Genomic DNA, 15,651 nt, shown 5'->3' with positions numbered 1-15,651 from the left:
TAAGTACACCCTTGGCTCTAATAGGTGGTATTGCCCCCTTTGGCAGAAACAACCTGAAGTAGGCGTTTCTTATAACTGTCTACCAGTCTCTGACATCGACTGGGATAAATTTTTGCCCACTCCTCCATGCATGATGCTTTCAGCTGTGTGATGTTTGAGGGCTTTCTTGCATGCACAGCTCGTTTCAAATCCCCCCACAACATCTCGATGGGATTTAGATCAGGGCTTTGACTTGGCCATTCCAGAACCCCCCATTTCTTTCTTTTCAGCCATTCCTTGGTGGATTTACTGGTATGTTTAGGGTCATTGTCATGCTGCAAGGTCCACCTTCGGTTGAGCTTCAACTTTCCGACAGATGGCCTCACATTATCCTCAAGCACCCTCTGGTACAATGAAGAATTCATAGTGGATTCTATGATGGTGAGCTGCCCATGCCCTGATGCAGCAAAGCTGCCCCAAACCATAATATTTCCACCACCATGCTTTGCAGTTGGTATCAGGTTCTTGTGGTCAAATGCTGTCTTTGGTTTTCGCCAAACATGTCTTCTGGTACTGTGGCCAAATAGCTCTACCTTTGACTCATCTGTGCAGAGCACATTGTTCCAGAAGTGCTGGTCTCTGCCTAGGTGTTCATTGGCAAACTTTAGTCTTGCCCTGATGTTCTTTCTGGACAGCAAAGGTTTCCTCCTGGCACACCTCCCAAGTAGATCAAATTTGTGCAGCCTCTTTCTCATGGTAGACTCGTGCACTTTGACATCAACAGTGGCAAGAGCTACCTGTAGGTCCCATGATGACATTCTGGGGTTCTTAGAGACTTCTTTCAGCATCTTGCGGTCTGCACTCGGGCTGAACTTGCTGGGGCAGCCTGGCCTGAACAAGTTGGCAGTTGTTTGGAATCTTCTCCACTTGTAGATGATCTTCCGGACAGTCGAATGATTGATTTCAAATTGTTTGGAGATCTTTTTAAATCCCTTTCCAGACTCGTAGGCATCCATAACCTTCTTTCTGAAGGCCTCAGAGAGCTCTTTTGATCTAGGCATGGTGACGCCGCACACTTCAACAACAAAGAGCAAACCAAACTAAATATCTGAGGTTTAAATAAGACAGGTTCCTCCAAGATCCTCTCAAACGATGTTCTCATTATTTGCACCTGAGCTGGTGCACCTGATTCTAATTTTAGGTATTTGAAGTAGTGATAAATGTAGGGGTGTACTTACTTTTTCCACATGCGAAATTTGCATTTATGTTTATTTAAATTATACAATGGACTACAAAATGTAAATGTTTCATGATATTTGTTATATTATATCACCTTTGTCTATCAATATTGTTGAAATGAAGATCAAATAGCTGTATGTTGAAATATGTTGAAAAAGTCAAAAGTTTACATGGGGTGTACTTACTTTTTCACGTGACTGTATAATCCTGATTCCAAAGGCAGGAAAACGGATTAAAAGTGATAAAATAGTCTTGAGTGTGAAGGTTTGGAAGAAGCAAGTCTTTCACAATTTCACTTCAAGCCATTCCTTCCTTTTCTGCACTGTTATTATTTTTAAAATTGATTTTCAGCTAATCTTCATTATTAATCTTCTCTATCGACAATAACTTGGGAATCGTGTGTGCACGGAGTCCCCGTATAACCCTCCCCCAATTGTCATACACAATTTGTACATGCCGGCCCTATAGTCAGGTTCCTTGTGTAATTTCGCCGGAATTTCTTGGAGAGTAGCAAACCTATAGATTTTTGAGAAGTTTAGGATCTATTTAAATAAAAAAATGATGTTTCAGATTTTTTCAATCTGTTGGTTGCCATGGAAACAGCAGATTTGGGGTGAAAATCACTTTTTTCTAAATTTAAATTTAAAGAATTCTTAAACAATACAAGATAACCAACTGATGATGGATTACACTTAAATAGCTAACAATGGATTTTATAAGATAATGAAATGTTGCATTTTAACTGTTGGTTGCCATGGTAGCAGTAGTTTTGGGGTAAAAACGCTTTTGGGGTAAAAATCTGAAACATGGATTTTCTGTTTTGAGCTAATGAATTTTTTTTATATTTGCAGGACCAACGACAGGATGGATGAGGTACCACTGAGTGGTCAACACTAATGACTGTGCTGGAGCAATGTCGCAGATTGAAGGAGCTTGCTGTTGGGAAAGATCACCCAACTGTCATTTCTTGTGACTTGGCCCTCTATGAGAAAGTAGTTCAGCTACTGGATGCTCGGTCTGACTTGAAAGGCATAATTGTTCCCAGATTGGGAGAGCTGCACGTTGTCATGGCTGCATTGAGAGGTCTGGGTGCATCCATAGAGAACTCTGGCATAGATGATGCTTGGACAGAAGCCGATGTTTATGGATCTGCAACTACAAGACAGATACTGAAATGCACCCATTACAAACGCTCGCTACAAGCTCACATATACTCGTATGTGGCACTCTCTGAAATGGCAATCGAAGAATTCTTCAAGAACAATCCGCATCTCAAGGAAGTGTGCGTTGTTGCAACAGATAAGGTTCAAACTTCTTGTGGAGAACATGACAAAGCCCTGAAAGCTGAATCAGTGAAGAAAGCCAGCAACTGCCTGCTCCAAGTCATCATCGATGCGAACTTGGTAGAGAGACTTCATGAATGGGAGACCAGCCGCTCAAAGAATGCCATGTTTAAGGCCATGATGAACTACCTTCACAGAGTAGAGGTGATTCTGCATTTCGTTGCAGCTTCACGGAATGCTGACTTAAACCTTCATCTTCAAGCCGGTGAAGAACTCAGCAAGATATTTTTCGCCATGGACAGAATCAAGTACAAGCGGCTCTGGCCAAGGTACATATCTGACATGTATGCGCTGAAGTCCAGCCATCCAGAGACATGGAGGGAGCTCGAAGCAGGCTATATCTCAGTCACCAAGAATACTATCCCATTTGTATCGATCGGAGCAGACCACGCTGTTGAGCATCTGAACAGATTGCTGAAGGTTCACTCAGGTCTGATTGGCATATCAAATAATGCAAATGCCAGACAACGATTCTTTTTGGCTGCACCGGAACTGTCACGTCTGTCTTGCGAGTTTAAGGGACAGTTTGGACTCAAGGAAAGTGAGATTAGTGAGCACCATGGCCTTTCTCCAAGTGTCATCAAGGGTGAACACAATGCAATTGACCGAATCAAGACTGCCATACTTAGTCATGGGAATCCATTTGAAGTTGAGGGTAACCAGCTCTTCAATGTAGTCACCCATGCTTATGTGCCAGAAGAATTTGTACCACAGATACTGAATATTGATGAAACAGGACAGAAGCTCTTTGAAGAGTTTGTTGCTGAACGGATCAATGGTGATGTCAGCCTATGGGCGCCAGTGAAGAAGGAGAAGAACAGAATGTACAAGTCTGGCAATGCAACACTAGCAATCAAGATTAGGGACAAGACAGTGGATCTAAAATAAACCAAAGATTTGTATGGTAGACTGATGGTGCTCTCCAGATCCAGCAGGGATGTGAACCAAAAGGACACAATTGGCAACTTTGAGTTCACTGTGACACCGAGGGCCCTGTTTGCACCAGACGGTAGCTTACTTTCTTGCACAGACAAGTCAAAGCTTATCCACATCTTGGAGAAGTTTGCCAACGAGGCACAGTCTTCTCCAGAAGATGAGCTTGATGCCACACACATGGCACCAGTGTCCACTGATCTTGCAACCGATGGCAGTACATGCACTAGCAAGAAGCTCGCAGTCATAGATGGAATGGTTGTTGTCCAGAAAATGACCAAGAAACCAGCAAAGGTGGTGACTGTGAAGGATCTCAGTGAATGTTTCAATGATAGGGTGTTGAGTCTGACCAGGGGCTTCGAACACATAAGACTTGTTTTTGATACATACAAGCAGGATTCCCTCAAGAGCACAACCAGAGCCAAACGACGTCATAGAAAGGCACCTGTCCAGTATCAGGTCAAGGATGATACCAGTATCAAACACATCATGATGAGCCGATTTCTGTCTCATGATCAAACCAAGGCTGATTTGACGGACTACTTGGCAGAGAAAACTCTAGAATACAACCGTGATTCAACCAAGGTGGTAGTTGTCTCAGCATCTGGTCGGACGTCAAGCAACAGGAGTCTCCAATTTGAGGCAGATAACCATGAGGAGGCCGACACGCTGATGATCAAGCAAGCAATAGCCGCATCACAGCAACATAAGGGAGATGTTGAGCTGACGATATTCTCACCTGATATAGATGTCCTAGTTCTTGCAATAGCAAACTATCATCTGCTGCCAAGACACACATCTATCTCAATGGCATCTAGTGTTATCCAAATTGAGCCAATCTGGAAGGCCCTTGGTGAGGAGAGAGGCCAGGCATTGCCAGCCTTCCACGCTTTCACAGGTGCCGATAATACTGGGTGGTTCGCTAGACTTGGAAAGGCAAAGTGGTTCCAGTGCTATCTGAAGGCCGATGACGACATAGTAGCTGCCTTTGCTACGCTCTGTACGGATGCTGAACTGTCAGAGGACCTGTACACAACTTTAGCTGGATTTGTCTGCTCAGCTTATTGTCCAAAAGGTGTCAATATTTCCAGCATCCCTGAACTTCGTGGCATCTCTTCTGTAAGAACATGGCTGAGAACGACAGGCTACCACCAACTGTTGGTGCTCTGAGACAGCATATCATGCGGGTACATATCCAGGCATATGTGTGGGGTCAATCAGCCATTTCTCAGCAAACATTTCTCGATCCATTGAAGAATGGATACAACAAGGACACGTGTGATCAACTCAAACCGACTACCACAGACATTCTCCCTGCACCAAAGGCAATTATCGAGATGGTAAGGTGCCAGTGCAAGACTGAATGTTCATCACAGAGATGTTCCTGCCGGGCCAAGAACCTAACATGCACTGATCTTTGCATGTGCGGCACTTCGTGTGAGAATGACGAGGACTCAAACATTGAAAGGCAGGAACACGATAGCGATGATGACGATGGCAATGATGAGTGACATTGGAGTCAGTGATGCCATTCCTGCTTTTTGCAAATTAGCATAATTACTTGGCAGCTGTTTTAACGATGACAATAGAGTCGTTCTTCAAAAGTAGAATACGTAGCATCGAGTAGATAGTTGAAACTCTAAACCAGCATTGGACAACAGTCTGGTTCAATGATTGAGTGTTGTTTGTTTTCCGAATAATGCAACTGCTCCGGCCTATCGGCTTGTCGGAACGTTCTCGGCATCATGCAATAATCATGTTACTACTATTATTTCAATACATATAATAAGAGTTTTATCCCAAACATAGCTTTTGGCATGACAACTTTTAAGCCAAGTTGCACTCAATTCATATTCGGACTGTCACTGATCACTATATTCTATCATGCGTTACTTGATTCAAGTACTGAAAGCAATGCATTAAAAACGTTAATTTGAACAAATTTAAAGCAGTTTCCGTGGCAACCATTACTCAAAGTGCAGATATATATAATCTGGATCAAGAACAGTCCTCTAGTTAACAGTTATGCATCATCAGTTACTTCCTTGCGAGTAATTTTGAATTTTCAGAGCTAAAATTCGAAAAATTGGCTTTTTGCCCCAAAACGACCTATTTGACCATGTTATGTGCATTTAAAAAATCTGAAACATGGATTTTCTGTTTTGGCATTGTTTAAACTTTCCAAAAATGTGAGGGTTGGCAACTCTCCAAAATATTCCAGCGAGCATCAGATTATGGACACAAGGAACCTGACTACTCCATCCGCACCTTCCCACACATCCATCTGCACAAACAAAATTGTGTGTGTGTGTGTGTGTGTGTGTGTGTGTGTGTGTGTCTTGTTTGTATGTTTGTCAGAGCCATAACTCCACAGCAATTACAGCTAGAAACTTCAAACCTTGTATGCATACTAAGGGGACCCCAAAGGTGTGCAACTGGGTCAGATTTTTTAAATTTGGTTTAAAATTAATAAATTGCTTGCTTTTCCTGTCACCGGGATTGGGTACTTTTGCTCGTTATTGCCTCAGCAATGAAGTGCGTTTCGGGAAAATCCGTTCACGGGTCAGTGTTAAGCAGCCTGTGAACAAGACAGTATTGAGTAGAGTGTGACAAAAGGAAGAGCAGGGGGACGAGAAGAGGGAGGGAGTAGGTTGGGTGCAGGTATGGATGAGTGCCTTGAGAGTGGGGGTGAGGTGTTGACTGTGGAGGGAGAAGGGTGGGAGGAAAGGAACGAGTGCAGGAGAGGTGTGTGTGTGTGTGTGTGTGTGTGTGTGTGTGTGTGTGTGTGTGTGTGTGTGTGTGTGTGTGTGCGTGCGCGCGCACAGAGGGTTAGGATAACAGGCTACGTTAGTAGGTCCAGCAGATCAGCCTGGGAAAAACTGCTGATTGATGACCAGAGTGTCCCAAATTGATCATGATGGTACGAGCTATGCCAGGTTGGCCAGCGGTTCTGAAGCGAGGTCAGGCAAGGTAGTTTGAATGTGGGATCAATGGGGATGGGAGGTGCTGGGGGAGGGAGGTTGAGGGAAGGATAGTTATGGCATGGGTGGTCATACAAGGGCAAATGGTGTGAGTTATATTGGTTTATGGGCCACAGACGGGAAGGATTGGGGCAGAGAAGAAGGAATTCCGGGACGCACTGGAGAGGATGATGGGAATGGTTGAGATGGAGGGGATGCTGTGCATGGCAGGCGACTTTAATGCACATGTCAGAGTAGTGGACCTGGGTGAAGACGAATGTGTTGGTAAATTTGGTTGGGGAACGAGGAACAGAGAGGATCAAGAGCTGGTGGGCAGAATAGGATGGCCATAGCTGGTTCATTGTTTTAAAATCAGGAAAGCCACAAGAATACCTGCAAGAGTGGACAGAACAGAACAGAACTGTATGTGGTGGTAGTAAGGAAGCGACAGCTGTGGAGAGTTGGGGATTGCAAGGCAGTGGTGGGATAGCATGTTACCACCCAGCTCAACGTTGTGGTGTTTGTGGTGAGGATGAAGAGAAGTCGGGAGGTTAGGAGCAGGGGGCGGAAGGTTATTAGGTGGGGAATGCGTCTGGGAAACGTCGCCCTAGAGTACAAGGAGATGGCGAGGGCCATGCATGATCAACTTACCTAAGAAGTTGAAGGTTTGGAAAAGGAATGGAAGAAGTACGGAGAGGCATTTAGGGGAATTGCAGAAGTGTTGTGTGGACAGACGTCAGGAAAGGGTGCATCGTCGAGGGATAGAAACCAGGTATGGTGGACCGAAGAAGTAGTTAAAGCAGTTGGTGAAAAGAAGGTTTGGAAGAGGATAGGGAAGATCAAGGACAGAGGAGGGCAACCAGATGCACGGTTGCTGCACCTGTATTGGCAGAAGAAGAAAGCAGCAAGGAGAGCTGTGGATAAGGTGAGAAATGATATGGAAGAGGAGGTGTACAACAAGTTGGAAGGGGATGGTGGGAGGAAGATGATCTGTGAATTGGCTCGTGACAGGGATAGGGATGGGGATAGCAAAGACATGAAAGATGGGGGGAAGGGAGAGAGGGCCATGATTAAAGATGGTGGTGGGAAGCGAGTGACGAAGAGGGGTGCAGCATTCGAGGTGTGGGAAGGATATTTCAGAGATGTTGAATACGGAAGGAAGAAACGGCGATCTGGAGCTACCAAGTTGTGTGGATGGAAAGTGGAGTTGGTGGAAATCACAGAAGAGGAAGTGCAGACAGAATTGAATAGGATGAAAAAGGGAAGGGTGTCAGGCATTGATGAGGTGTGTACAGAGATGATAATTCAGTAGAGACATGATGTCAGTCGGACGAAAAAGTTGTTGAATATATGTCTGAAAGAGGGTTCAATTCCGGAGGAATGGAGGACAGGGTTAATTGTGCCGATATGGAAAGGGAAAGGGGATATTCAACATCCTGGGAAGTACAGGGGTAATACACTCCTTAGTCATGTCATGATGATGCTGGAGATGGTTCTGGATGGGAGGATAAGGAAGAGTGTGGATAAGGAGATTGGAGAAGAGCAGCATGAGTTTAGAAAGGGAATGGGAGCGACAGATGGGATGTTCGCGTTGAGACAGTTGGTGGAGAAGAGGTTGGAGATGCATGGTGAAATGGCATTGGGATTTGTGGATTTGGAGAAGGCCTACGACACTGTCTTGAAAGAAATGGTGATGGCAACATTGAGATGGGTGGGAGTGCTGGATGCAGAAGTTAGGTTGGTGGAAAGGATGTACAAGGGAATGAAGGGTGAGTTTGGTAGGTCCTGGGATGTCGGAGAACTTCAGTATGAACATCAGTTTGAGGCAGGGAAGAACTCTCAGCCCATTCCTATTTATCATGGTGATGGAGCTGGTAAGCAGGAAGGTAAACATGAAAGGTATTCTTGGGAGGATTTTGTATGCGGATGATCTGGCTGTCGTGGTGGAGAGTTGGCCGGAGATGCAGGAAGTATTAGGGGAGTGGAAGGAGGCATTTGAGAAACATGGGTTGAAAATGAGCATGGAGAAGATGGAGGGGATGTGGCGAGGGCAAGCAGAGAAAGTAATTGAACATCAGGTTAGAGGGGAAGGAGATCAGACTGGAAAATAGGTGGGAGTACCATCTGGGGGGAACAGTGACCGGGGATGGTAAGTTAGAGGTAGAGTTGATGTGGAGAATTCAGGTGGGTGAGAATGCATGGTGGAGGGTGGAGGTGTAATGGCAAACAGGAAGATTTCAAGAAGATTGCAAGGAAAGGTTCTGATGTAGTGCGTAATGCCGGCCTACCTTTACTGTCTGGAGATGGTGGTACTGACAGAAAAAAAACAACAGAGGCGACAGGTTTGCGAGAACAATTGGGTCAGGAGGATTGTGGGAGTGAAGAGGGTAGATAGAAGGAGAATGGATGAACTGAGGGAGGAGATTGGTGTGCAGATGAGGTTGAGGGAGATTTTGCAATGCAGGATGAGATGGGCTGGACATTTGGTGCGGATGGGGGAAGAGGGAATGGCAAAGAGAGTGGAGAGGTTGAGGGAACAAGGTAGGAGGATGACCAGTGACCACGTTTGAGATGGGAGGATTGTGTGAAGAGGGATATCAGTAAGGTGGGGGTGGTTAGAGGGTGGACAGGTTTGGCTGAGGATCGAGGGGAGTGGAGGGAAGAAGTATAGTGGTCAAGGCAGGGTAGGAGATTTGTACCAATGGACTTTACCCTTATGAGGGTAAGAGGAAGAGAAGAAAAAGTTAATAAAAAAAGAAAAGATTATTCGTTTGCCAAAAGTTGGTTATTCTCTCATCTGACTGTTTTGTGTTTGGTTTTTTTTTCTTCTGTTTTCTTCTTTAGTTTGTTGGAATAGAGATAAAATTGATGGACAGGATTGGGGAAGCTGATTTGTTATTTCCTACATTTTTACTTCCTTGAATAATGATCCCCAAGTGCAGGTTTTGATTACTGATGCAAATGTCAGCCTTTTTTAGTGGAACTCAGGCACAGATATTAAAGTGTAGAAGGATTGTTATCGGTCTTGAAAAATGAAAATAATTATTTAAAAATCCATTTCCTCATTTATTCCATGGCATTCTCCCTCTTTGTTCACCTTTTTTCCCTGTCTTCCTTCTTGCAGTAACATGTCACGTGACAAAAAATGACCTGGATGAAAAAAATCTAAATACACCAAGGTCGGTTGGAAACTTTTGGAAAGAAGAGGTAGGACTTAAATCGATGCTGGTTCAATCAAAGGTAGGATTTGTTTGATGGGCCCGGTACTGCGCCTGATGTCTGGCTGAACTGAGTGGTCCGTGGCATTCAAACCTTTTCCCAAAGTTCAAGAACAATCCAGATGGAAACTTTTTATTTCAAAAAAAAAGAAACATCCAAATTCCACTTGCCCACGATCTTGTCACCCACGATCTTGTCACCCACGATCTTGTCACCCACGATCTTGTCACCCACGATCCTGTCACCCACGATCCTGTCACCCACGATCTTGTCACCCACGATCCTGTCACCCACGATCCTGTCACCCACTATCCTGTCACCCACGATCCTGTCACCCACGATCCTGTTACCCACAATCCTGTCACCCACGATCTTGTCACCCACGATCCTGTCACCCACGATCCTGTCACCCACGATCCTGTCACCCACGATCCTGTCACCCACGATCCTGTCACCCACGATCCTGTCACCCACGATCCTGTCACCCACCACCCTGTCACCCACTACCCTGTCACCCACTACCCTGTCACCCACGATCCTGTCACCCACTATCCTGTCCCCCACGATCCTGTCACCCACTATCCTGTCACCCACTATCCTGTCACCCACTACCCTGTCACCCACGATCCTGTCACCCACTACCCTGTCACCCACTACCCTGTCACCCACTATCCTGTCACCCACTATCCTGTCACCCATTATCCTGTCACCCATTATCCTGTCACCCACTATCCTGTCACCCACTATCCCGCCACCCACTATCCCGCCACCCACTATCCCGCCACCCACTATCCCGCCACCCACTATCCCGCCACCCACTATCCCGTCACCCACTATCCCGTCAACCACTATCCCATCACCCACTATCCCGTAACCCACTATCCCGTAACCCACTATCCCGTCACCCACTATCCCGTCACCCATTATCCCGTCACCCATTATCCCGTCACCCACTATCCCGTCACCCACTATCCCGTCACCCACTATCCCGTCACCCACGATCCCGTCACCCACGATCCCGTCACCCACGATCCCGTCACCCACGATCCCCTCACCCACGATCCTCTCACCCACGATCCTGTCACCCACGATCCTGTCACCCACGATCCTGTCACCCACGATCCTGTCACCCACGATCCTGTCACCCACGATCCTGTCACCCACGATCCTGTCACCCACGATCCTGTCACCCATTATCCTATTATACCCATTCTGCACCCTCCATCCCAGTTATAAAACAAAGTTCCTGCCGACTCCAACTGAATAAGCTGAATTTTAATTATTCTTCTGATCTGTAATGAATTCAGATTCAATCATTCGTTCCATTCTTCTTTTTTTTCCTCCCTCTTCCATTCATCCCACTTAAAGACTCATTTAAAGAGATGTTCCTCACAAGCAACAGAGGACACAGGAGGCCATTCGGCCCATGAAAGCCTGCACAGTGGTTGCCAACCTCTGGTTGTCTGTCCACACACACACACACCGTGTATATATATATATATATATATATATATATATGTATATATATATATATATATATATATATATATATATATATATATATACAGATTTGGCATTTAATATGGAATATATATTTTTTCTTGACTTGGGTTTACTTTCTGAACTCAGTATATCAATCTGGTGAGTTTATTTTACCCTTCGGTGATGTCTTTGTTGAAAGAACCATGTGACTGATTGTCTTTCGCAGCAAGAAGTCAATAACAGGATTATATCACAGGTGGCGTGACAAAATGTAAGGACAGGTACATTTGACGATTGGCTTCACAATCGGGTATATAAGGGTTGTTGCGTTCTGTATTCGTGGAAAACAACTGCTGCACGTCTACAAAAGTTATTGCCGCTTCCTCTGGAGATGGTCCGTCAACTCGACAATGCTGTTTGTCATGGAGTGGTGGCTTTACGAAATTCTGGCATGAAACAGCGTGCTATTGCTCGGCAGTATGGCATCACTCAAGGTCAGGTGTCAAAGATCCTGAAACGAAATGCTCAGAGGGGTGTCCCTACTCCAATACCGAGGCCAGGACGTCCATGCAGAACCACAAGGAGAGATGATCGCCAGCTGCACCGATTAGTCTGCAATGGCCGTACCAAGTCAGCTAATCGGCTTAGGGCTGAGTGGCAGCAACTGACAAATGTGCCTGTATCCAGAAGGCTAGTCAACCAACGACTGGTTCAAGCAGGCTATCGTGCCAGACGTCCCCTGCAAAAGCCACGCTTGACCAGACAACACAGCCAGCGCCGATTGCAGTGGGCCAGAGAGCACCGTCAATGGCAGCCAGGACACTGGAATCACGTGACCTTCAGTGACGAGTCTAGATTTCTGGTCTATCGTCAAGATGGCTGTGTCCGAGTGCGCAGACAAGAGCATGAAGCCCACAACGAAGATAGTATAGTGCCAAGAGTCCAAGCTGGAGGTGGTGTGGTGACCGTTTGGGCTGCTTTTCATGCAGGGGGCAAAATTGACCTGGTTGTTCTGAATGGAAACCTGAACCAGTTCAAGTACAGGGTCATTCTGGAAGAAACATTGCTTCCATTTGCTCGTGCAGCCTTTCGAGGAAACTTTGTCTTCCAAGATGACAATGCACAGCCTCATCGTGCTCGCATGATCCAACACTTTCTTGCTGACCGTGGTGTAGAGCATAGGGAGTGGCCTGCCATGTCCCCGGATATGAATCCGATAGAGCACTTGTGGGCAGAATTAACGCGTCAAATCGACAACTTGGACCAGCAGCCTACCTCTGTGCGTGAATTGCAGCAGGCTATTGTCACTGCCTGGCAAGCGATTCCTGTCCAAACCTTGGCAAATCTCGTGAACAGCATGCCTCGACGTGTATGTGCTCTCCTGAATGCTCGTGGGGGTTACACGAAGTACTGAAATGTAATTTTACTGTCCGTAATCCCAGTCATAATTTAGCTTTTGTTTTTGTTAAAAAAAATTTTGGCTAATGTGCAAAATAAAGAGATACTTCTGGAAAACGTACAGAAGTTTAACACAGTACTGTCCATGAATTGAGTTCGATATCAGTTTACATCACTTTCAAGGATCAATTTATTTGCTTCGAAATGTCAAATGTGGTTTTTGTTTCTTTTAAAGGTCACATTAACAAAATCTAGAATAATTTCAACTTAATTTCAATGAACTTTTGGTCCCAAGTCATCTTGAAAAGTAAGTTCACTCCCACAAAAAAAAATATTCCATATTAAATGCCAAGTCTGTATATATATATATACCCTGTCACCCACATATATATATATATATATATATATATATATATATATATATATATATATATATATATATATATGTACATATATGAACTGAAACGCAAAATAAACTTACCACCTTTGAAACCTTTATCGGCCCTGGTGGACAGAGACACCCTCCACAACTCTGCAGATGACAGACCTCGATCAGGGAGGCCAAGAGTTGCAAGGCAGGACAGGCAGATGGTCCGAAGTCACCTGCGGGATCGATTCCGTCCAGCATCCCGCACTGCGGCAGAAACTCCGGGGCGTGCAAACCCACGGATCTCCAATGATACTGCACGAAGACGACTGCATGACTATGGTCTGACTGCCAGAAGACCATACAGAGGCCCCGTGATGACGGCTGCCCATCACTGCAACCGACAGAGATGGTGCCAGCAGCATCAGCGGTGGACCTTGGCGCAGTGGAACGAGGTCGCTTTCAGCGATGAGTCAAGGTTCTGTTTCAGCGATGAGTCAAGCGATGAGTCAAGGCCAATATCGTCTGGTGTGAACAGCCAAGGCGACGTGCCACCTCACGGTAGCTCAGTCCGCCTTGCAGCATGCCCAGGGCACGCTGCCGTTGATCCCTTGACAATCGTGGCATGTTGATTGAAATGCCCATTTTGCACTGGCCTTTTTAAAGCCAATATCAAGACATCACGTGCAGCTCATTAAAATCATCCCGTACCCCTTGGCTAATCATTGACAGTCAAAACGGCTGTTCAACAGCTGTGCTATGAAGTGACCATTGAAGGTTCAAGTGACCATCCGTGACGGTTTTGTCTGACAGTGAGGACACTATTGTCCACAAATAAGTTCACACATTTACTACACACAGTGTTATTGATGATATTTAAAGGTTTTAAAGGTGGTAAGTTTCTTTTGCGTTTCAGTATATATATATATATATATATATATATATATATATATATATATATATATATATATATATATATATATATATATATATATATATATATATATATATATATATATATATATATAATTATATATATATATATATATATATATATATATATATATATATATATGTATGCATATATGTATATATATATATATATATATACAGATATATATATATATATATATATATATATATATATATATATATATATATATATATATATATATATATATATATATATATATATATCTATATTATAATAGCCGTAGATGATTCTGTCTGTCTGTCTGTCTATCTGTTGGGTGTCTGTCCGGGGTGTGGCTTACTCGGTTTGCAGAGTAGCTCCACCCATAGCTCCACCCATTCTGGGAGTGGCTATAAACAAATATCCACCATTTTATTAACTCGCATAGCTTTGAGTCCTGTTTTGTAGGCCCGTGGTGTCTTGCTCTCCCCCAGTTTTATTTCAAATCAAATTCGATAAATCATTTCATTTTTCACAGTCGCTAACATAGTTTTAGACTCGGTTGAAAAAAAACGGGAAGAAAATCCGATGAAAGTTGCCGTTTATAGAACGAAATGAATTCTCAAAGGCCTGTAACTTCAAGGCCATTGAGTCTCTCTCACGCCTTTATCTCCAATCTAACTCACCATATGATTTCATTTTTATCGATGGTTTTACTTTTAGACTCGGTGTCAGCAATAATTGAGAACAATCCACACACGCGGGAAAATGCAGAGATATATTTTTTAAAATAGCGTCATGGTGTATCATACACCGCCCAACATGACACCGCCGGCAATGTGTCGATATATATTAAAAATTCGCTTTTGCTTTTCCGTTATGATATATTACTATTTCGTTTGATGATAGTCGTCACAAAAACGTCAACAATGATGCCGACATATATTTCTTCGTTTTTATTTCATTCAACATATTAGCCGGAAGTAAAATATGTTTCAGGAAATTACCGAGAGATATTTCTTCGTTTTTTTTATTAGTTATGTGCGCATACACTTTAAATAGGTTTATTTGAAATCTTTAATTTTCCACAAACATTCCACACACGCGGGAAAATGCAGAGATATATTTTTTAAAATCGCGTCATGGTGTATCATACACCGCCCAACATGACACCGACGGCAATGTGTCGATATCTATTTTAAATTCGATATATCATTTCATTTTTCACAGTCGCTAACATAGTTTTAGACTCGGTTGAAAAAAAACGAGAAGAAAATCCGATGAAAGTTGCCGTTTATAGAACGAAATGAATTCTCAAATGCCTGTAACTTCAAGGCCATTGAGTCTCTCTCACGCCTTTATCTCCAATCTAACTCACCATATGATTTCATTTTTATCGATGGTTTTAGAGTCGGTGTCAGCAATAATTGAGAACATTCCACACACGCGGGAAAATGCAGATATATTTTTTAAAATCGCGTCATGGTGTATCATACACCGCCTAACATGACACCGACGGCAACGTGTCGATACATATTAAAAATTCGATATATCATTTCATTTTTCACAGTCGCTAACATAGTTTTCGACTCGGTTGAAAAAAAACGGGAAGGAAATCCAATGAAAGTTGCCGTTTATAGAACGAAATGAATTCTCAAACGCCTGTAACTTCAACTTCAAGGCCATTGAGTCTCTCTCACGCCTTTATCTCCAATCTAACTCACCATATGATTTCATTTTTATCGATGGTTTTGGACTCGGTGTCAGCAATAATTGAGAACATTCCACACACGCGGGAAAATGCAGAGATATATTTTT

General features: G+C 43.9%; 1 protein-coding gene across 10 annotated transcripts in view; it reads left to right on the top strand.

Annotated features, from left to right (window-relative positions):
* The window catches only part of LOC137430452 (complement factor H-like), a 184,686-nt gene that overhangs the window by 14,627 nt on the left and 154,408 nt on the right, over nucleotides 1-15,651 (top strand). For 8 of the 10 annotated variants that reach the window (XR_013624046.1, XR_013624045.1, XR_013624047.1 and 5 more), the window contains one exon: nucleotides 9,579-9,661. The exons of the other annotated variants lie outside the window; for them this stretch is intronic. Coding sequence is in view for 5 of the 8 variants with exons in the window: in XM_078781414.1 (XP_078637540.1) it covers nucleotides 9,579-9,661 (83 nt within the window). In the remaining 3 variants the exon portion in view is untranslated. The remainder of the gene's footprint in view (nucleotides 1-9,578; nucleotides 9,662-15,651) is intronic. 10 annotated transcript variants of the gene reach the window in all.

The sequence above is a fragment of the Myxine glutinosa genome, chromosome 7, assembly GCF_964187855.1.
Source record: "Myxine glutinosa chromosome 7, kmMyxGlut1.1, whole genome shotgun sequence".
Taxonomy (NCBI): Eukaryota; Metazoa; Chordata; class Myxini; order Myxiniformes; family Myxinidae; genus Myxine; species Myxine glutinosa.
The sequence above is the reverse complement of the archived record's forward strand: the minus strand, read 5'-3'. Positions and strand labels throughout refer to the sequence as shown.